The 23,533-nt window shown below is 45.4% G+C and overlaps 1 protein-coding gene across 2 annotated transcripts in view; it reads left to right on the top strand.

The window, feature by feature from the left end:
- Window positions 1-23,533, top strand: part of SVOPL (SVOP like) — a 244,704-nt gene that overhangs the window by 114,341 nt on the left and 106,830 nt on the right. For both annotated transcript variants that reach the window (XM_069227985.1, XM_069227984.1), the window contains exons 8-9: window positions 8,686-8,811; window positions 12,013-12,141. In XM_069227985.1, the coding sequence (XP_069084086.1) occupies window positions 8,686-8,811; window positions 12,013-12,141 (255 nt within the window). The remainder of the gene's footprint in view (window positions 1-8,685; window positions 8,812-12,012; window positions 12,142-23,533) is intronic.

Below are 23,533 nucleotides of genomic sequence, written 5' to 3'. Positions count from 1 at the left end.
ATATGTTTATAGCCAACCCGAAAACTTAGACAGAAATCGGAACATATCTATATGACCAACATTCAGGCATTTGGAGAAAGTCCATCTGGATGCAGATAAAGGGGCCGCATCGAGGTGGGTGAACAGCTGAAGTGGTTTTGGTTTCATTCCCCAAACTGTGGGCTTAATAGGTGGCACAGGAGTGGGAATATTGATAGGCTACAGAAGGGAAGAATGGGAATTGAGCGGGTGCTTGCGGCATGTATCATGCCACCTTTGTTGACAGGGTGATACCATTGTGCGACTACTTAGAAAGAGGAAAAATGTCAGGACACCACTTTCCTTTTACTGTTCCCTTTTACAGTTCTGTTGCATCCAAGCCTGCTTCTTTGCCCCAGCAGCACATTCCTATAATTCAGACAAATCTTTGAGAGCTGGCTTAAGAGAGTCAGCAGTTTGAGAAAGTGACTTCAGAACTTGGGGCAGAGCAGCCTTTTTGTTATTTGGATCAACAAAATCATTTCGACTAGATAATTCATCTGGAGAGGTTCAATTTGCGGTGCTGTTTGCAATCGCAAGTTTAGATGGTAACATAACAGCATCAAGCAATCCTATAACTTAAGCGCTATTTAGCAAACGGGTTTCCCATGAGGTGAGGCAACCCTGTTCCACCCGTAAGAGCCCCAAATCATGGGCTACTCCAATATATTACATACAATATTTATAATAGTCATATTTTGAGTTAGTAAATACGGGTAAGAGCAACCAATTGAAGGAGGTGAGATTTAGGACAGGATATCGAAACGTCAGCATTTTTGCATATAGGCTGTCCGACCCCTTACGTGATATGCTTCTTTGAGGTTTGTCATTTGTTTTTCTTTGTATACTCACATGTCACTTCTTCAGATTTGTCGCACTTGTGATCACCTTTCACAGCACCACAATGTTATCATTACATGTGAAGAAATATATTACAACAATGCACTTTTGACGGTTGGATATTATGTTCTTATGATTTGTTCTTTCTTTTGGATTTGGCTCATCCGTGCATTTAATTAAATCCACAGTGAACCTCTGTTCTCTTGTAATTATTCTATTAGACTTGGCTACTGATTGGCATATCACATGTACCCTTGTATTACATTACTACTACTCCTGTATCTTGGGCACTAGACCATGAACAAAAGCAGCACCGAAAGCTTCCTGAGCACTTTCATCTGTGTTGAGCAACATCAGAGTAATGTTCAAACACATCTTCCAAAGGATTGAGATAATCAGCAGGACACTCACCTTCATTCTATTTACAAGTAGAAATTATAAATATCAGTCCATTCTGTCTTGATTGAATATATTTCCTTTATAGAGTTTACCAATGCCTCCTTCGCAGAGCAGCCGCATCACCAGAGGCCTGTTAATGCCAGTTACTCTTTTCCACAAAAAAAACCCTGACTTCACTCTGTATGGCAATGCCAACTGAGCTTATGGCACTCAAAAAAGTTAGTGGCCATTTCATCAGGTTTTCACAGATGTTAGGAAAGTACTGATTAGTATAAACTAGGGCCCATATTTATACTTTTTGACGCAAATAAGCGCTAGCGCAGATTTGTGTCAAAAAGTTTACCACCGGCTAAGGCCATTCCAACGCACCAGCCGGGCACCTTATTTATGGAATGACGTTAGCCGGCACTGCGGCCTGGTTAGTGTCAAAATAAATGACTCTTACCGGGCAGTGGATGCCTCCCTATGCCACTTTATAAAATAAAAAAAAATACTTACCTCTACTTACCATAGATGGGCCCCCATCCATGGGTGTCCTCCAGGGGTTGGCGAAGGTTGCAGGGGGTGTCCCTGGGGGCAGGGAAGGGCACCTGTGGACTGCTTCCATGGTCGGAGACCATGGAATTGAGCCCACAGGTCCCTTAACGCCTGCCCTGACCCAGGGTTAAAAAATGACTCTAAACTGGTTTAGAGTCATTTTTTAAGGCCCTCCCCCTCCTGTGCATCATTTTTGCATGGGAGTATAAATAAGCCCCAAAGGCCTTAGAGTCATTTTTTGCCCTGGAACGCCTACCTTGCATCTCATTAACGCAAGGTAGGTTTCCACGGTAAAAAAATGACTGGAAACTCCATAAATGTGGTGCTAGACGGGTCTAGCACCAAAGTATAAATACGGAGTTAAGTTTGCGCCAGATTTGTATTAAAAAAAAAATGGGTACATCAATTGTTGCTCAGCCTCCTACCCCGGGCCCTGGCTACTCTTGCAGAAGAAGGACTATATTGGATGGGTCGTATGGGGCGCCCTGGGGATCATCACCATTTGTACCACTGGATGAGAGGGTATGTTGATCGTTTCATGGGTTTCTTTTAATTTCTCTCGGTGTTTGGCCAGTGGTTTATCTCAGAGTATCCTGGGTTGTAATTGTGCTGGGAACTGTCAGGCCAGTGCCTAGTGAGAACAAGGTTTAGAAGAGGTATGTGAGTTTGAGAAGTCAGTCTATCATTGTGTGTGTGTTGCACTGTCCTCTGTTGCTTTGCCACCAGCTATACTGCTGCTTGAGTTGCTTTGTGGTGCACAATGTATTATTTAAAAAATCCAATCCTGAACAGCGCAAAAATAGTAGTTTAAAAAAGAGTTAAACAGTTTAAACAGATACTGTTTCAAGCAATGTGTAGATCACTACTTCATTTTCTTAGCAGTAATAGCCAGATGATGATCTCTACAATATTTCCAGCCGAGGGACGAGAGTCCTCTGGTTATAATCTCTTTTCAATGGCCAGGAAATGAAGGCCTGCAAATTTGTGGAATCGGGGAATACAATACTGAAAGGTAAATGATGAGATCCTTCCAGTGGCTACTTAAGGGTTCAGTGCTCATTAAAAAGGCTGTTTGTCGTTTTGTCAGTCATTTATGTGTTCTGAAAGTACTGAAACCTTCATTTGACCAGCAAACTACATTCAAGGATGTTTTTCAGATGTTATACATTAAGTATTTATCTCAGCCAACAAACTGACAGGATCTAATTCTGAGGTGAAATAGCACAATACGTTAGATGTCTGCTCCAAAGGAAATTGTATCCGGTGCCTATAACCAGGCGAGGAAACCATCACTCATACTTTCTTTGTAATTAGACATTCTGGCTCTTGGATAAGAGGTAAAGATTTGATCTGATTCCAGTACTTTCTTAAAAATGTCGGTAGGGCAGTTTTTTTAGGCCCATAGAGATCACACCTTCATCGTATCATGTGTAGGCTCCCACTAGATTCTTCTCTTAACCCCACACCATTTCATATATATAAGTCACCACTTGCCTACCTTTTTCACATCTTTTCAGTTTGGCTTCTACACTTTTGTCAAATACATTCAGACTTTCTTCAGGGTGGCTGTCAATCAGCCTGCATTTTCATAAATGGTATGGAATGAATGAATTAAAAATGGTATGTTTATGGGGCGCAACAGCTACCACAGAGCATCCAAGTCCTCCAGCCGATGACCCCCAACTCAAGGATAAAAGGATTTGTCTGTATTGAAAAGACAGGTTTTAATCTTAAAAGGTAGTTTCAAAAGTCAGCAACTGAATAGCCAGTGGCAATGTGTTCTGTTGCTTTGCTGCAAGATAAGCAAAGGAACGGCCTTTGAGCTGAGCTCAGAGGATCACTGTATCTTGAGGAACTTAGTCTCAAAGATCTGAGTATGCAGGAGGCATTATACCATTGAGAGAGATTTTGAAGCTAGATCAGGCCTTTGTATGGCTCTGAAGGTACGAGTAATGGCTTTAAATAGAATACTTTTTAGAATAGGGAGCCATACAGATCTTTGAGATGGGATGCAGTGTTTTACTCTATGTGGATAATTAAGATGAGATGTGCTGCAGTGTTCTGGACAATATGTAAGTGATGGAGAAGACTTTTTGGAAGTCCTAATAAAAAGAATACCCATAATCAAGCGTGGAAGTGAGCAGTGCATGAACAACTGGGAATGAAGTCTATGATTTACTTAAGTGACCTAACAGTGAAATGTATTTTGATGAGACACTAGCACTTTGTGAGGTAAATAATAGATTTTGGCCAACTCTGAACCATAGTTTCCTGGAAGATGTTGAAGTGTCCTGGATTTGGCCAAGTTCTGATGGCTACCATGTATGTGACCAAATTGAACTGAGTTGGCCAAAGATGATAACTTCATTTTTTTCTGAGTTGAGCTTAAGGCACCTGTGTTGCATCCATGTTGTTACAGAGGAAAGACATGTTTTGAAATTTTGTTGTGTCAATAAAATGATGTGCTGAGTTTGGCACATCAGCATTTGAGATGATGCTAAGTTCAAAGGTCTGAACCAGCTTGGGTAGAGGGACAATGCAATCATTGAATAGAGTTGGACTTAGTGAGGAACCTTGAAGTACTCCAAATTCGAGCTGACTGGCAGCAGATATATAAGGGTGAAGATAAGGAAATGTGCCTGATTGATAAGAAAAGAACCTAAGCCTTTAAGAGAAGAAATGCAATTGCCCAGATTGAAAGGATGCTCAAATACAGACAGCAGTAGTCATCATCGGCAAGACAACATCACCCTGGGACTTTAATTGGTGGCTGGACGAACCCAGGACCACACCCAGCACCAGCGCCAAGAACCTAAAAATAATCATCTACACCAAACTGGACATAACCGCACAAGTCAATGCCATCAATGCATCCTGCTTCCAGAACCTAAAGATGCTGGGGAAGATCTTCAAATGGCTCCCAAGCAACACTAGAAAATCTGTCACTCGTGTCCTAGTCACCTGCAAGTTTAACTACAGAAACATCCTCTACGCAGGAATCAACAAGCAACTCACTAGAAGAATACAAACCGTCCAGAACTCTGCAGCCAGGCTCGTCCTCATCCCCCAACACAGAACTTTCAACACCACACCTCAGGGAGCTCCACTGGCTCCCGTTGCACAAATATGCTCATTTCAAACTCCTCACACACACATTAAAGGCACTATGCAACTTAGGCCCCATCAGCCGGAACAGTCTCATCTCCTCCAACTAAATACCCAGAAACATCTGCCCCTCAGGACTCCTACTCATGCACATCCCATGCAGAACTGGATCAGTAGATGGGCATTCTCTTACATAGCTCCCAAAGTGGGTAACACTTTCCCACTCCACATCATAGCCTTCTCCTCTCAGTTTTTGAATTCTGCAAGAAGCTGAAGACATGACTTTTCAGTTAACCAACCTACCATAGCCAGGGCTAGGCTCATACACCTGCTCAGTGCCAGGATATCCTCGTAGATGATTGTGTGCTTTACAGATACACATAACATAACATGGGAAACCATATCAAAGGTCACACGTATGTGAAGCAGAATATGTGCTGCTACCTTGATCTAAAAAAGCACAAATTAGTTCTGTGACCTAGAAAATGGCAGAATACTTTGAAATTAAATTTGGATGCTTGTGCTGTAATGCTCAATTTCCACCCAAGTAAAGCCCTTTTGATACGTAGAGGCAGAAAGCAGCACAAATAACTATTTTTATGCAGGAATGTAAAGAATTCAGCAAGAGTTTGTGCCTTTTTGCGTGACTTAGCACAAACCCTTAGTAAATCTTAATTCATCTGCTCCAATCCAACCATTGAGGAGGTAGTCCAGGCATTTATGACCTCCCAACAGGGCTACAGAAATGCTTTTTATTTGATCTTGCCTTAAAGGGCTTAACATTCGGCTACAAATGATTCAGAATTTATCAGCAAGAATTATCATAGAAAAGGGCAGAAGATCTTTCATTTCTCTTTATCTCAATAACTGCACTGGTTTCGAGTCCATAAAGGGCTAATCTTTAAGTGTCTATGGCGGTCATTCTGACGGCGGCGGTCGCCGCCCGCCAAGCGGTTCCCGCCGAAAGACCGCACCGCGGTCAAAAGACCGCAGCGGCCATTCCGGCTTTCCCGCTGGGCCGGCGGGCGACCACCAGAAGACCGCCGGCCGGCCCAGCGGGAAAGCCCCTTCAACAATGATGCCGGCTCCGAATGGTGCCGGCGGAGTTGAAGGGGTGCGACGGGTGCAGTGGCACCCGTCGCGATTTTCAGTGTCTGCAAAGCAGACACTGAAAATCTTTATGAGGCCCTGTTAGGGGGCCCCTACACTGCCCATGCCAGTGGCATGGGCAGTGCAGGGGCCCCCAGGGGCCCCATGGCACCCGTTCCCGCCATCCTGGTTCTGGCGGTGGACACCGCCAGAAACAGGCTGGCGGGAAGGGGGTCGGAATCCCCATGGCGGTGCTGCAAGCAGCGCCGCCATGGCGGATTCCCTGGGCCAGGGGAAAACCGGCGGGAAACCGCCGGTTCCCTTTTTCTGACCGCGGCTTTACCGCCGCGGTAAGAATAGCCCAGGAAGCACCGCCAGCCTGTTGGCGGTGCTTCCGCCGACCTCCGCCATGGCGGTCATGGACCGCCAGGGTCAGAATGACCACCTATGTCTTTTCTTTGAGCCCCCAACACTGACCAACAAAATTGTTTGGTCTCTTGCCTCTCCCCATACTGTCCGAGCAGAGCTTCATCATCTTTTTGAGAGGCTTTACTGACCAGTCTACAAGTACATTGTGCTCGGATTGGTGGCAGATCACTAACGCCTTTTGTCAACACTCCTCCCACAAGGTGCTGTAGTGGCATAAACTGTGAGAAAGAAAATGTGTGTGATGACACTGGAAGAACAAATAGAGACTGCAGCAATTACTTGCTTTGTGTGCTCAGTACAGACAGGACAGTTAACATGGCCATACAACACAATGTAATATGAATATTCAATTGAGTGTAATGTACCATATGTATGAAGGTTATTATACAACTATTGACCAATTCTTTCTCAGTGAATAAAATAACAATACTGGATTTATTAATGATCACCCCTAGTAAAATGTATACTAAACAAGACTGTAGTAAGTAAAAACCACAAGTAAAGGTGAGTGTCTGCATATATAAAAAAAAAAGGACAGTGGGCAGAGCTTAAACTGATAATTTTGCTTTAAGCAAAGGTGTCAAGCGTCTCAGACTTCTCATTCTGACTCTGGCATAGGTAGGAAGGGGTTTCTTCTCTCGTTGACAATGCCAGCTGTTGTTTCCTTGCCCCTCCTCCCATTCCCTTTGTGCTCCCACACAAGGGAAATCAGGGGGCTAACGTCATCTGTCCTAAAGCTTGTATAGGTAACTACGAAGGTCTAGCTAGATTGAATTGCTCATTTACATCTCTATGATTGGATTGTCCATCGCACTCATATTAGCTAATGCTTTGTAAAGCGCTCTTAATTTATTTCACAATATGTTTATTACATCTTTGATATGTCGCTGTCAACCAAGGATTACTCCCTATATGTCAATGTCATCCCTCTAACTGTATCAGTTTAATGCTTCTTTATTCAGCTGCAGAGTTTTGTACTGCGCTCTATCTCCCAGGCAGGTGAGTTTGGTCATAGAAAATATTAATACATAAATCATATGAAGGCTACCCTATATTAATATATGTTGATTGCAGCTATCTGTTTGCATCAGCAACTATCACTGTAAATCTAACATGCTGTAATTTTCAATAACAAATTGGTTTAAAAAGATTAAACTATTGGACATATAGGCCCATATTTATGCTTTTTGCCACAAAACTACGCTAACACATTTCTGTGGCAAAAGGTTTAGCGCCGGCTTGCATCATTTAACAATGCCAGCCGGGTGCAGTATTTATTGAATGGTGCAAGCTGGCGCTAAATGTGGGTTAGCATCTTGGAAGACGCTCGGCCGGTGGGGATGGTGGTAGGGAAGGAGGGAGTTCTGCGTCAGAAAATGGCACTAGCCTGGTTAGAGGCAAAAAAATGCCTTTAACCAGACTAGCACCATTTCCTGGTGCACAACCACCAGAAATATGACTCCTGTCTTAGGAAAGACAGGAGTCCTGCCCACCACCCCAGTGGCCAGCACAGGGGACAAGTGTCCCCTGTGCATGGCCATTGCACCATGTACCATGCAGGGGGCCCCAAGTTAGGGCCCCCATTGGCAAAAAAGAATAAAAAATACTTACCTGGGATGGGGTCCCCCATCCTCTGGTGTCCCTCTGGTGATGGTGGGGGTGTTCCTGGGGCTTGGGGAGGGCACCTGTGGACCCATTCCATGATACTTAACCATGGAATGGGTCCACAGGTCCCCTAAAACCTGGTCTGACCCAGACATTAAATAATGGCTCTAAGCAGGCTTAGCGCCATTATTTAGGACCGCCTCCCACCCATACGCCATTTTCCCCCAGGGGGATAAATATAGCGCTACGGGCGTAGTTATTTTTTGGACGGGAACGCCTATCTTGCATCTCATTGACGCAAGGTGGGTTCACACATCTAAAAAATTACTAACTGCAATAACTTGACACTAGACGTGTTTAGCGTAAAAAAATAAACATGGCGTTATGTTTGCACCATTTTTGCGTTAAAAAAATGGCACACAAACGGTGCAAACAGAGTATAAATATGCCCCATAATGTCACTTTCAATTATGTAATGTGACGTGTCAAAAATCAAGTGATGTTCTTGTTGCTACCCCATTGCTTTTGGTGTAATAACATCACTGTATAATAGGTGAAAGCAGCTTTTTGAACAATGTTGATTCTCAGATGGTGGGTTCCCTTGTGACTGCAGGCACTTGTTAGACTGTTAGGTGTTCATGACAGATTGCCTATGTTTTTCAGGTGTTCTGGCTGGCTGGTTCCTTGTTAATCATTGGATTGGGATCAGTGATAAATCCAACCATTGGGTGGCGTTGGCTTGTCCGTGTGTCTTCCATCCCTGGCATCATCCTGATCCTTGTCTTTAAGGTTAGTGAGCACACTTAACTTTGAAGCAGTTTGTTTTTCCATCTTGTACTTGCGAACCCATTTTTTAAATTTGCTGCACTATCTGTGTTGTCTTCCCTACTCTTAACATCGAATCTCACTCATATGTACTTGGACTTCATTTAGATGTTCCTCTATTGAGGGGACCCTCATAAGTCTTGATTGTCTATCACATGAGACACCTAATGGAAGTGCGTTCATGTTAGTCTAATCATCGAGAAAACCCTTTAGGGTTTCCTCCATGCAATAGTAACCGAAGTCTTTCCCTAATAGTCTCACTCGCATGTCAACTTAAAGCTCTTTCACTTTCACTTGAAGATTGCTCTAGTGCTTAGTTGTTGCCTTTGAAGCTGGTATTCCTGCAAATCCAAGCTTCCAAGTCTCAACTGATCTAAATTACTTGATCATTCACTTTATCGTTTTTCCCCTTATATGACAATATTGGAAGTACATAGAAATGCAATAAAAACTATTATTAATCCCAATATTAAGAATAAATGAGAAAGCCAATAGGACGCAGTTCTCAAACCAGATGGCTTTGCTAATGGATTATTGCCCACATGTGAGTGCTTGCACCATGCCGTATGCACATGCATGGCCAGTAATTTAGCAATGGGTTTTCTGTTAAAGAAAATCCATTCCAAGATGGCTGTTGATGCATGTGCCTCCTTAGTGATGCATGGAGATGCATACACAGGGACGCTGGGTGGGGACTTTTAATTTACTGATCTACCATGGTGGATGACCATGTGAGACCAATAAATTGAAAGTTTAAAAAAAAGGAGAAACAAGTGAACAAAAGTAAGCAAGTGTGCCCAGCAGCATATTACTACTGGTGGGCCTTTGTTAAAATAATAATGTTAATAATAATAAATCAATAAAAATAACATTTTAAAAATGAAAATATGACTGGGTAGGGAATAGAAATTGGGTTCGCAGTCACAAACCCTGTAATTTGCAAAATAGGGCTTGCGACCACAAAATGGCTTATTGTGTTCACCAAACCTATTTCGTGATTCGGTAAAGGCCTACTGATTTGCAAAACGGGTTTAGAACTTGATAGCAAATCGAAATTTATAAGGCGCATGTTTAAGGCTTCCCTTTCAAATTGTGACCTGGTATCAAATGTATCAGTGGTTTGCAACTGCAATTTCGGTAGCAAATGATAGAAACATTACCAAAACCTCAAAGGAGGTTGTAACTCATCCTCAAACGACATTCCTTTACGAGTGTTAAAATAAAGTTTGTTGGGCACACAGTGGTCCACAAAACTACTGCCAACTCTGAAATAAACGTAGAAAAAAAAAACCTCCCTTTTTCAACGCAATCTTTTTTCTTCTAAGAAAAATAGGTTGCATAAAAAAGTAAACCTTATTCAAGAACCTGATTCAAGAGATTTACAAAATTTCAGCCACAATTTGTGACTGTTTTTTGCGACTTGATTCTTAGTACATCTGGTACCTGGTATTCACGATAGTTGCTGTTAGTGATGGCTAAACATAACCTATAGACTTATAGATGGGTAACAGTGAATTATGAGGATGTTTTTCACCGAGGGGTTCTACGTGAGATCAATTAGATAAGAGTGAAGCTCAAGTTGTCTGACGTCGCTCAGGACCCTAAGTTGAAAACATCCCTGTATTTACATTTTACTCATCTATATCATAATTAATACATGACCCCCACAAATCATCTGCCCCTGCTACCAACATATAACCAGGGCTAATGGAATAATGGGTGAGCCATATGGAACATGCATAAAAGGTATATAAAAAATCTGGGCTCCTGCCATCCACCCCAACACCCTCAACATATACCTTCTCCCTGCCTCAAATTAAAAATAAATACCTGCAATCCTGACACCCATCCCACCACCCTTAGAAAGAGCCATCAGCCACCGTCCCCTGCCCTCTGCTATAAAAACTTTCTGAAACTAAAAAACATATCATCTCCACCCCCACCTTTTGTACACTCCCAGCCCAAAGCCACATTGATAGCGGCTCTGTGAGAGCCAGTTACTAGTGTGGCTTTATTTCCCTTCTGCGCACAGGCCGGCAGGGAAACACACTGATGCGGAAGAAGGTGGTTGGTGAGGGCACAGCACTGCCCCAATCTCCAATCTCTTGCAGATCGGTGGAGAAACAGAAGAGACTGACATCCCCCATTCTACCTCCGCACCTTGGACTCGCGAGACCAAGGGAAGTTGAATGAACAAAGGACAAGGGAGCACTTTGGTTACCCCCTGTTGTAGTGTCTCTACATTGAATAAATGGATTCTGATCTGGTAATTCACGCTACAGGCGTCCTGTGGAAAGCATATACAGCATCATAGTTATTGCTAATTGTTTAACAAATTAAATTCTCATAGTCCATGAAAAGACTTCACTCACCCTTGTGTTGTTAACATTGATTGCCACCTCTGATCTTAGAGGAGGATTTAAAACAATGATATTGAGTAGTTCTGTCTCAGGTCTACCCTATATTCTAAGTTACTTTCTAAATTGAATTCTCCCAATATGTAAAAAATAAGGAGGCAGATAATTTCCCTCTTGAGTACCAATGTTTCACTTCTTTGTGCAACCTAGAACACGATCGGATTGACAAATCTCTTGCCCTTCTTGAAAAGAAAACAAGTGGATTGGCCACTTTACTGCCCAGCAGTGTAAACTCATGTGAGAATCAGAATGCCTGGGAACAGAGTGGCATCAGGGTAGCAGTGAGGTGTCCCATCCTACATAAAGACCCTCATTGACCTTCTCTCCTGGAATTGGCAGGGTTTCTCCCCTACTCAGCCTTGTTGCTTACCACATACAGCATATGTTGTGACAAGCTGGTCTAAATCTGAGCAGCATAACCCCTGCCTCCGCTGGCTCTGTAATCTGAAAATTAATAATTTCACCAACTGAGAGAAAGTGTGGGACCCAGTTGCATAACCACATGTTATTGACGCTTGGCAGCAGAAATCATGACCCACCATGGATTTCTTTTAGCTGTTGCACTATCCTACCAAGTTGTGCCCACAATTATTGAATGGGCTGAAGGTTCCTGTCATGCGGCACAGTCCATTTATGAAATATTGGCCACTGTAACTGGGGAGCTTGCAAACTGGGTGGACTTGTCTCTCTTTTTAATGTTGACCCTGTCAAAGAATGCTTACCTAAGCTCTTTCCTGGGTATTTGCAGTTTATTCCAGAATCTGCTCGTTTCAATGTCTCAACTGGAAATAAGGAAGCTGCTGTGAACACCTTAACATGGATCGCAAAGGTGAATCGCTCCGTCATGCCAGAAGGTGCACTGGAGGAACCACCTATGGTAAGAACTTCTTCACTGGCTTTAATGGAAACTACCGAACAGTCGCTCTCAGAGGAAGGACTACAGACTACTTATTGCTATTATGTCTGTGGACCATCATTTTTATATTTTATATTTTTTAGATTTTGTCCGTAATACTTATAGACTTTCATTACATTCATAAGATGTGGTAATTCCTTTAAAAAAGACCTCAAAACATTTTAAAACTGAAGTTCTGTTTATTGCAGAAACACATACATTTCCAGCAAAGTACACACCAAGCAAACTGACCTTTCATACACTAATGAAATGTCGGCATGGAGGCAGATCATTTAGAAGTTATAAAGTTTGCCCCTCTTTTTTGTCATGAATAGTTAATACACAAAACAATGTATGAAGATGCCTTCCATTGTCGATGTTCTAGATGATGGGATTTGATGAACCAACTGTTAAGTTAATTTACTGCAGAAAAATAAGCTGGTTGTAAGACTTTAAGTGATAATCAATTCACATGGATAGTGAAGCCACAGAAAGTGCTCAAATAGGTATAGTGGTATTCCAAGCCTGACCTTTGTGTGACATTGACTTAGCAATGGTCCTGTCTTTTAAGGCACATGCTCCTTAAGTCATCATACATAGACTGGTTTGATTAAGCCAGTACAATAGTCAACCAGCCAATAGTTCCAAACGTCTTGAGGACAGTTTGGTAACATGGGATAACAGCCATTGCTTTGACATCATTTGGTCTTTTAACTAATTTTGTTCAACCTCAGTAATACTTTGTGATATCACTACCATGCGTAGAAAGAACTAATTGCAAAAGGTTAACTATAGGCATGTTGCCTAATATCATTACTATTCACATACAGTTGTGGTGGATCTGGGCATTTGGACTCGATTATTTGTGCAAAGTTATTGACTTTGAGAGGGAAGTGAACGTCTACTGGGATGAATGGATGACATTATGCAAAAACAAGTTTCTTCAGAAGATGGGAGGTGACCAGGGTTTTGGCCAACAGGAAGGATGAAGCTGAAGAAGATTTCATATTTTGATCAGCTGGATGAGGTGGAGAGAAGCTGCTTGCAGTGAATAAAGGGAAGATAACCTCAGTTTTAGAAGAGATGAGAATGAAGGAGTATAGGATTATCCAGTGATGGATGACTGTGATTTTTAAAGAGTGGGAAAGAAAAATAAAATCTGGATGTTGTTGATGTATAGGAGGTTAGAGAAGTCAAAAGATGAGTTGGTCTCACTTTGAGTGATGTGTACAGAGACAAAAGTAGATGATCGAAAACCAAGCCCAAAGGGGTGCTCACTGTGTCTGGGTAGTCGTGAACAGAGACAGTGAAGAAGCCTCTGCCTTGCTAATAGGTGGCGAGACTGTGTCATCTAAGGAACTGCCCATGCCACCAGAGAAGGTCTATTGTAAAAGTGTTATGTCTGAGCTCCTTAAAGTCAATGCTCTTTCAGCCAGAGAGCAGTGGAGGGTTTGCCAGGCAGATGTGACTTAGGGCCAGATGTACGTAGAAAGCAATTTGCGACTTGCAAATTGCGAGTCCCTGCGACTCGCAATTTGCAAGTCGCAAATTGCTATGCAGTACGGTGTCTCAGACACCGACTGCAACTCGCAATGGGGTCGCAATGACCCACCTCATGAATATTAATGAGGTGGGTCGCAAATTGCGGCCCCATTGCGAGTATAGGCACTCGCTAACATGGAGGCCTGCTGTCGTCAGCAGGCCTCCATGTTAGCGACCTGCTTGTCAATAAAGCAGTTTTTTTTTTTTAAATGTAGCCATTTTCCCTAAGGGAAAACGAGCTGCATTTCAAAAAAACCTGAAACCTTTAGTTTCGGTTTTTTTCAGGGCAGGGAGTGGTCCCTTGGACCACTCCCTGCCCTGAAAAAATATTTTGGGGTCCAGTCCCAAACTGGAAGGGGTCCCATGGGGACCCCTTCCAATTTGCACTTGGGTTACCATCCACTTGAAGTGGATGGTAACTGCGATGCCATTTGCGACCGCATATGCGGTCGCAAATGGTATTGCATCCCAATGCGACTCGCAAAGAGGAAGGGAATACCCCTTCCTATTTGCGAGTCTGAAATGCATTTTGCGAGTCGCTAACGACTCGCAAAATGCATTTCTGCATTGGGATACGCGTTTTGCGACTCGCAAACAGCAGATTTTGCCGTTTGCGAGTCGCAAAACGTTTCGTACATCTGGCCCCTGGTCATTAAATCTCAGTCACATTAGCACGCACATTTCAGAAGTCTGCAGCATCAGGAATTCAGGCCCATATTTATGGCATTTGTGGCACAGGGCGGGGCAGCAAGTCACCTTGCTGCCCTGCCCAGTGTCACAGGGAAAGGGCAGGAATGCGCTTTATTTATCCAATACGGATCATTCCTGTCTTTTCCCTCTGCGCGGGCACCCTTTTAGCAGCCTAGCTCCAATGCAGGCACCCTTGCTCCATGGTGAATGGGTGCCTGCATTGCATGCAGGATTGTTTTTGTGTAGAAAGGGACACCATCCTGCACACAAATAGCCCTGTGAGGCTTTTTCCTCTTTCTATATCTGATGTAGAAAAAATAAAAAAAAGGAGAAATAAACCTATTTCTCCTTGTTACACCTCTCCTGAGGAGGTGTATCTTTTTGGCGCATTTGCAGGTTTACAAATCTGGGAATGCATCAAAATCCATGGATGTTGCTTGGGAACACCAAACGCCGCCGCAAATCTCAAGGGGGATGGGGGATGGGGGAAATAGGTGAACAAACAAAAATAATAATAACTTTTCTGATGGTGTTGGTGTCCCAGCAGTCCCTGGGACACCAGCACAGGCTACCCCACGCAAAACTGGTGCTGCTCTCATGCTATCCCTTGCATGAGAGCAGCACCAGGAGTGGTGTGAGCGGCTGCTCAGACTCCATGTGGGAGTCTGTGTATTTTCTCCAACCCATCTGTTCAACACAGCTGGGTTGGATAAACCTAAGTGTGCATGTCAGTTTGGCCGCTCTAAGACAGATGGCCAAACTGACATGTGCACCTAGTGTACTGACTCCACTCCCCCTCCTGCCCCCGCTGCTGGCACTTAGCCAGGGGTGCGACGCTCCTTCGCCATTGCGGAGTAGCCACCCCTGACTGAAACATTTCTTAATGAGAATATAGGCTGGAGCCCACTCCATGTCTATTAATGTCTCAGAGTCATTGCCATCTCATTTGTCTTGACTATCTGTCTAGAATGTGGCTAATCAGTTTGTAATGCACTATAGAGTAGTAGTAGTAGTAGAGCCCGCCAGATGTTGAACCACCAGGGAAATGCCCTCGCGTTCCAGCCATGTCCAGAAGCGAAGAGCCTCTTGACAAAGGGCCGATGACCCCACTCCGCCCTGCTTGTTGCAGTACCACATGGCGGTGGTGTTGTCGGTGAACACCTGCACTACTTTCCCTTTGAGAGAGGGAAGAAATGTTTTTAATGCAAGTTGGATTGCCCAGAGCTCCAAAAGGTTGATGTTGAGCCCGGACTCCGACAGAGACCAGAGGCCTCTGATCTCTGCCTCTCCCATGTGGCCACCCCATCCCAGGAGTGATGTATCTGTCACTACTGTGAGATCTGGTTGGGAAACGGAGAGGGATCTGCCATTGACCCAATCTGGATTTGCCAACTACCACTGCAGGTCTTTCGCAGTTCTTGCCGAGATCTGAACCATGTCGGAGAGATTCCCCTGATGTTGTGACCACTGGAACTTCAGGTCCCACTGTAGAGCCCGCATATGCCATCTGGTATGTTGGACCAGCAGGCTGCAGGAGGCCATGAGGCCCAGCAGCCTCAGAGTCATTCTCACTGAAACCAGACTAGAGGCTGAAACATTGGTATCACTGGGACCCCTAACCTGCACAGATGAGCTGCAACCACTACCATCACTTTTGTGAACACCCGGGGGCACTGGTAAGGCCAAAGGGGAGCACGGTGAACTGAAAGTGCTCGTGACCTTCCACAAATCGTAGGTAACGTCTGTGGGCCGGGGCGACGGGTATATGGAAATAGGTGTCCTGCAAGTCCAACGCAACCATCCAGTCTCCAGGGCAGAAGGGATCTGAGCCAGGGTTAACATCTTGAACTTCTCCTTCTTGAGGAAGAGATTGAGGGACCGGAGGTTTAGGATAGGGTGAAGACATTGTCCTTTTTGGGCACCAGAAAGTAGCGGGAATATCAACCACGACCTGTTTCTGGTGCAGGGACCCTCTCTATGGCTCCCTTGGCCAAGAGAGCATTGACTTCTTCACAGGGAACTGCCAAATGATCCTTCGACAGGTGATCGAATGATGGTGGCATAGCTGGAGAAGAAGTCTCAAAGGGGAAGGAGTAGCCCCTTCGGACGATCTGTGAAACCCTCCTGTCCGTGGTAATGGATTTCCAGTGGGGGAGATGATGGTGAATTCTGCCGCCAACTGGTCCCGTATGTCCCAATGGACTAGGAATGTTTTGAGGCAGAGGGGGGTAATGTGGACTGGGCGACCCACTGACTCCCTGACCCACGAGCTCGGTGGATCCGGCGTCTGCGCAGAGGCTGTACAGCATGCAAGGGGCATGGCCCGGTGGAAATGGACACAGTTGGGTGCTCCTTCTTTAGCCACGAAAGGAGCGGGAGGCGGACTAAGGTGGGCGAGAAGTGACTGCGAGGCCAAGGGACAAGCCGTAGCCTGGGAATTCTTAAAGCATTTGAGTGCTATGTCCACCTTGGCTCCAAAAAGATGAGTGCCATCAAAGGGCTGTCCTTCAAAGATTGCTGGACATTCCCCGAAAAGCCAGACGTCCTCAACCAGGCGTAGCGTCTCAATGCCACCCTCTCGATGCAACCGATCTGCCTAGTGAGTCAGTCGTATCCAGTCCACAGCGGATCATGAACTTGGCTGCGTCCCTCCCATCTCTCATGGCTTGGGAGAGAACGTTCCGGGCCTCTTCCGGAACTTGAGGCAGAACTTGCGTGACTGTATCCCAGAGAGTATGCGGCCCAAAAGGCATGTGATGTTCATGGACCGCAGCGCTAGACTGGCAAAAGAAAACATCTTCTTCCCTAAACTGTCCAGTCTTTTTGATTCCCTGTCCAGGGGAACGGTAGGAATTGTGCCAGAGGATGAAGAAGCCTGGATGACAAGGCTCTCAGGCGTAGGGTGTTGGGTAAGGAAATTTGGGACATTCGGCGCAGGCCGATGGTGACGGGCAATCATCCTATTCCCTGTGCTGGGTTTGGACCAGGTCCCCAGTAGGACATCCCTAAGTGCTTTGTTGAAGGGAAGAAGGGGTTCCTAGTTGGAGGCCCCATGCTGAAGCACTTTGGTCAAGAGGTTAGGCCTGGCCTCCACAGAAGGAAGCTTGAGGTTCAAAACCTCAGCCGCCCTTCTCACCACCATAGACTAAGACGCTCCCTTCTCCGTAGCCACAGTACGGGGAGAGAACATGTCAGTGTCAGTGGAGGTGTCCAACCCACTGGCATCACCCAAATCCTGTACCCAGTCCAGTTCAGGCCCAAGCTGGTCTAAAGGGTCCAGTGACCCCTCCACACTATCTCCATATCTATTACCATAGTAATAGGGTTCAGGATCAGCCCTGGGCACAGCAGAGCCCACGAAAAACGGAATCCGCTTGGATCGATGTTGTTCCGGCTCTGGGTGATCTGGAATGAGTATAGGGTCAACGTCAATTGTGGGCCCATTTGGCGCCACGAGTGACAACGCATGACCCGATGCCGGGAAAGGTTGCGTTGGCATGACCAGCATCAGGACGGATCCGGAAGCAGATCCTGAGGTGCCCTTCAGAGTCGGGACCGAAGGTGGCGACTTTGAATCCAAGGAGGCCCTCACCGACTTCCCTGGGCCTGAAGGCACTATGGGTGGGTTGGGCTGCCCAAATATGAGGCACATTGCCTCATAGAACTCCTTAAGTTGGGCAGGGGTAGTCCCGGCTCCTGGAAATTTGGGGAGGTGCAGAGAAGCCCCAGACTGAGGCTTTGAGGACGAAGGCCTAGAGTGTTGACGTTCTTCCCGCGTCGCATCATGCGAGCAGCGGGGCAAAGTCGAAGAAAGTTTTGCTTTCTTCGACTCTTCTGCTTACCCAAATGTCCAGATTACTTTAATGAAGAAGAATGCTGGTGACTCCGCGACCGGTCTCCTGACCTTCCTCTTGAACGGGACCGGGAACAACACAGAGTCAAGTGTCGGGCCGCCATGAGCTTCAGGGACCGCTCCCTCAAAGCTTTCGGGTTCATGGCCCGACACTCGGAGCACGATTTTGAGTCGTGGTTGCGCTCCAAACACCAGAGGCACACAAGATGCGGATCCGTCACCGACATCATGCAGTGACAGGAGTCGCAGGGCTTAAATCCGGTCTTACGGGACATCCCTTGGCACACCAAAACTCGTCAAAAACGAATTTGACAAAATGTCGCAGTTAGCCAAAAAATGACTGGGATAGCTGTTCTCCGGATCTGCGCGAAGGCTGGCGTGGAAAGAAAAGAACTGACGTCAGCATGCTGGGGTGGCACCTATATACGACCACGACATCATCACGGCGACAACGCCCGCGGAGTCGACGATGCCATCTAACGGCGCACAGGGGTACTGTTCGAGGAAAAAAATCTCAGGATCCAGTCTGACGCCTGGGGAAATTCAAAGGTAAGAAATCTGCAACTAGAAGTCTCTATCAGATATCTAGGTTTGCCCTTTAGCCAATGTTGTGAAATCTTTTTGTTTCACTCTGAGGTCCTATGCTGATATCCTCAGCTGGTGATTTCATGATCTCCAGGCCAGGGTAATAATTCCAAGCAGCTAAGGAACTGTCTCTCATTCATGGTGGATTAGATGGGTACCAAATTGCCTCAAGCTGAAAGGGGAAAAGACGGAGGTGATGGTTGTGGGTAATAATCTATAGTGTTGGACTCCAGCCTGATGGCCGCATACTCTTAGCCCATTTCCACAGCCTAAGTCAACAGTAAAGAATCTTGTGGACTGGTAGGATGATAAGCTGTCTTTTGAACCTCACATTAGGAAGTTATCTGTCTACTGGTTGAGCCTTCTAATGACCCTTAGGAAGATTCCCCCATCCACCCAAAAAACTGTGGTTCAGGTAATGATTACAGCTTGCCTGGACTATAGTAATGTTCTTTATCCGGGGATCACTCAGCCCATGTTAAAAGAACTGCAGATCACACAGAATGCAGCTGCTCAGCTGCTGTAATGCATTCCTAAACATCAAACCATTTCCACTCATTTGGCTGACCTCCACTGTCTCTCAATGGGAAAGCATATTCAAAATAATGAAATCTGTTTCACCTTCTATTCCTTTTCTAATATGGGTTCAACATGTTTTTGAGACACTTGATTAAGCCTTATATACCCACAAGGGCTTTGAGGTCCTCGTATGGTAATCTGTCCTGGATACCCAGAAGTGTCAACATCAAACCAGGACAGTCCATGCGTTACCTGGCTTTGAAGCTCAGGAATTCTCTCCCTCTTTAGTTGTGACTTTGTCCCAGCGAAACATCCTTCGGAATGGCTATTTTAAAGTTTTCAGATCTGGCTGACTGAACTATTTCGTTCAAATCTTGCTATGATTTGCTTCCAGCACTGGACAGCCTGTGTTGAGTGGCTTTGTGCTCTACGAATCACATTAAGTCAAATCAAAATCTCCAGCTTCCCAAGGTAATTACAGCAGACAAAGACATAGGCGGGAGTTCAGGAAAAAGAGAGAGAAGAGACAGACAAAAGAGCGAGGAGGAAGGGAGTAATGCTTGTTTGAATATTTGTGCCTGGGCAGGGATTTGGTTCCCAATTTGGATCCTGATACATATCCTATTATGTCATGTCATATCATATAATTTTATGTCCATTTTCACCTGGGTGAATATTCTGGCAGGGGGAGCATATATTTCAGTTTATTCTGGAATTTTGGGTGTGAACTTGCAGCTTTTATGTGAGGGTGGGGTTATTCCAGGATTTAGGAGCTAAGTATGAGAAGGCGTGTCACTGTATCTGTGGATGGGCGAGGTAAGCAGATGGCTGGTGGATTAAAGATGTCTGGTGCGACAGACCAATGTGTTATACGAGTTGAGCTTCAAGCAGTTGGATTTCATCCAGAGGGCAATTTCCAAGATACAGTCGACAAACGTTGCTTGCATGTTGGGGGTGTCCCTGGAGAGGGAGAGGATGAGTTGTGTGCCATTGGCGTGTGAGATGATGTTGAGATCATATGTTCACAAGATGTTGGCGAGTAGGGACATGTAGACATTGAAGTACAGGCAAGGGTCCAAGGAAGCTCCTGAGTGGATGTAGTGCATAGTGGTGGTGGTTTCTGTGGGTGTGATGGTGGGTCAGTAGGTGAAGGTGGTTTCCGGCATGTTATCGTCGTGATTGAATGAAGGCTGCCAGAGTGGAGGGGTCAGTTTGGAGTGAGAAGTTCTCCTTGATTGTGCTAATCTTTTTGAGAAAGTAAAGAGTGAGCTTTGAACAAAAGTCTTGAGAAGGGGTGATGGCCCTTGAGCTGACGGTAGGTAAGGTGAATTCCTTCAATATGGAGACATTTCCATTGCGTTATTGATGCTGTTGTTGATCCTCTCTGTCAGAGCAGAGCGCTTGGCAGCTTTGAATTGCTAGTTGTAGCAATAGAGAGCTGATTTGTAGTATTTGCCACTGACGTTGTGGGTGAGTCTCCAGAGATGCTGCAGCTGTAGGTCTTTGGATTACCAACTTGCTTGAGGTCGGATCCTTAAGCTGATTGAGGTTTTGAGTGGGGCCAGGGCATCTGAGCAGGCGGTGAACCAGTAGTTGAAAATGCCGATGGATTGGTTGAGGTTGCATTGGTGGTGGTTTAGAAGTTCCGTGGTCCAGGTTTCCTCAGAGACGGGGTTCCAGTTGCACCAGGTGGTTTTACTTGGAGCAGGTCTTTGTTGGTGGGTAAGGTGTATGCTGAAGCAGACGAGAGAGTGGTTGGTGAGAGGGATGTGATTGTTCATCGTGAAGTCGGTAAAATGGGGAAAATATGTTCTACCAGATTGCTTGTGGTGCGGATGGGGTTCTTTGCTTGTTGGGTAAGTGTGACTGTGTTTAAGTTTTTTAGGAGGTCTGTATTTTTAGGGTCGATGTGGTCCTCCAGGTGAAAGTTCAGGGTGGTGAGGAGAATGAAGGAGCTATAGTTGAGCATGAGGGGAGCGATGGTGTCTGTAGTGGTATTCCTGAAGTTGGCTGTAGGTTTGGGTGGCCAATAAAGCAGGGCTCTTACCACAGCGGTGTTGTTGGATTTGCTAAGCATGAATGCTATGTGTTCCAGTTGGTTGGTGGAGTTGGCCAGGACAAGGGAGTATTGGATAGCAGTGTTTCTCAACTGTTTACTTCTGTGGACCCCCACTTAATTATTACTGGAATCCAGAGACTCTCACTAAATCATTATTGGAATCTGGGTACCTCCTCTATTGGATTGCAGAAACACCAGCTTAAGCAATTTCGATGATTTGAACAGAAAAACAATGCACACATACATGGAAACAAGCATTCATCAGACAAATACACAAGTTAGGAAATATTTAATTTAATTCACAAATAAACATGACAAAATCTAATTCTTATTTTTTTGGGGAAGGTTGGAGTTTTTCTACATTCAACTGAGACCACACATTATTTATCCTTTGTTCTGTCTGATGCACTTGCACTCTTCCCTCAAATTAATCTAAGGATACCAACTTAATTATTAGCTTCCAATTTCAAATTCCTTCAGAATATTTTAACATTTTCAAATTTACAATTTGCCTCTTTTTTTATATACACTTCATTAATCTCTTAGTAATGTTTAGTTTGCCAAGCAGTTGTAGGCACCCCAAATGGGTACCACAGGCTCCCAGGGATCTCTGGGCCACAGGTTAAGAATCTCAGCTTTATAAATGTTTGGAATTCCTCCTACAGGTATACAGGCTCTGTCCAGATGCATGATCTTGTAGCCTGGAGGGGTGGCTATCAAGATGTCTGAGGCTGAGGTGAGTTCGAATCAGGTCTCAGTGAGGAAGAGGTTGTGAAGGAAGTCATAGATTTCAATGCCATCCCTGATTAGCAAACATTCAGGAGGGCGCAGGGCAGTGTTGTGTGGGTGTGGTGTGTCTGTGTCATGGGTGTGAGTGTGGCGAGGGGGGAAAGGAAGAGAAGGGTGCCTGGGTGGGCACAAGAGAATTGGCATGTGGCGGAGGAGGATGCAAATTGGAGCTCACCAGGGCGGCCAGGCAGCAGCATGGAGAGAGGCGTCCGAAGTTTAGGATGGAGTGGGCTGCGGCGATGCGGGGATTGTGAATGACCGTGGGTCCTGGCACTGGGCGTGGACATAGGGGCTTGCCTATGGTGCACCTTCTGTGCAACAGTGTCACGTCCATGCTACGGCTGCTATTAAGAAGGAGTAGGAGGGAGAAGATCCTTGGGTCAGTGGCTGAGGCTGGCAGACCCAGATTGTCCGGTGAAGAAAGAAGAGTTGGCAGGGGGAAGGTGAAGGTGAGAGCGGGTGCACAAAGCCTGGAAAAAGGCTGTGGAGGCGAGAGAAAGCTGAAACGGCAAAAACAAACAAGAGAGAAAAAGCTGAAAAACGGGGTACAGTGAGAAATTGAAAACAGGGGCAAAAGGTGAGAAAAGAGAGTTAAAAGTGGCAAAAGGGAAAGGAAATGTGAGGGCAAGTGAAGAATAGGGAGAGGGAGATAAAGAGATTAAAAGGGTCAAAAAGCAGCGGAAAAGCAGCAAAAGTGGCAGCGAAAAGAGAGGCAAAAGGGAGAGTGAGAGATTTAGGCCCATATTTATACTTTTTGATGCAAACCAGCGCCGGCGCTGGTTTGCGTATATTTTTTTACCGTTGGCTAACGCCATTCCTACGTACCATGCGGGCGCCTTATTTAAGGAATGACGTTAGCGTAGGGGAAAATGGGGGATGTGCATCAAAAAATGGTGCAAGTCAGGTTTGAGGCAAAAATCATGCCTCAAACCGGACCTGCGCCATTTTTTGACGCACAATCCCCATTGAAATGACTCCTGTCTTAGGAAAAACAGGAGTCATGCCACTCTGTCCCCTGGGCATGGTCATTTGGCATAGTGGCATGTAGGGGGGCCCAAATTAGGCCCCCCTATGCCACTTAAAAAATACTTACCTCAACTTACCTGGGATGGGTTCCCCCATCCATGGGTGTCCTCCAGGGGTGGGCGAGGGTGGCACTGACCATGGAAGTGAGCCCACAGGTCACTTAACGCGTGCCCTCACACAGGTGTTAAAAAACAGCGCACATCAGGCTGGGCGCCGTTTTTTAAGGCCCACACCTTCCTGTGCGTCAAAATGACGCAGGATATTGTCGCGTTGGCTCTCATTATCCTAAATGAGACTACTGGATTTTAGGG

This window comes from Pleurodeles waltl, chromosome 4_1 (genome assembly GCF_031143425.1).
Source record: "Pleurodeles waltl isolate 20211129_DDA chromosome 4_1, aPleWal1.hap1.20221129, whole genome shotgun sequence".
NCBI classification, from domain to species: domain Eukaryota; kingdom Metazoa; phylum Chordata; class Amphibia; order Caudata; family Salamandridae; genus Pleurodeles; species Pleurodeles waltl.
The sequence above is the reverse complement of the archived record's forward strand: the minus strand, read 5'-3'. Positions and strand labels throughout refer to the sequence as shown.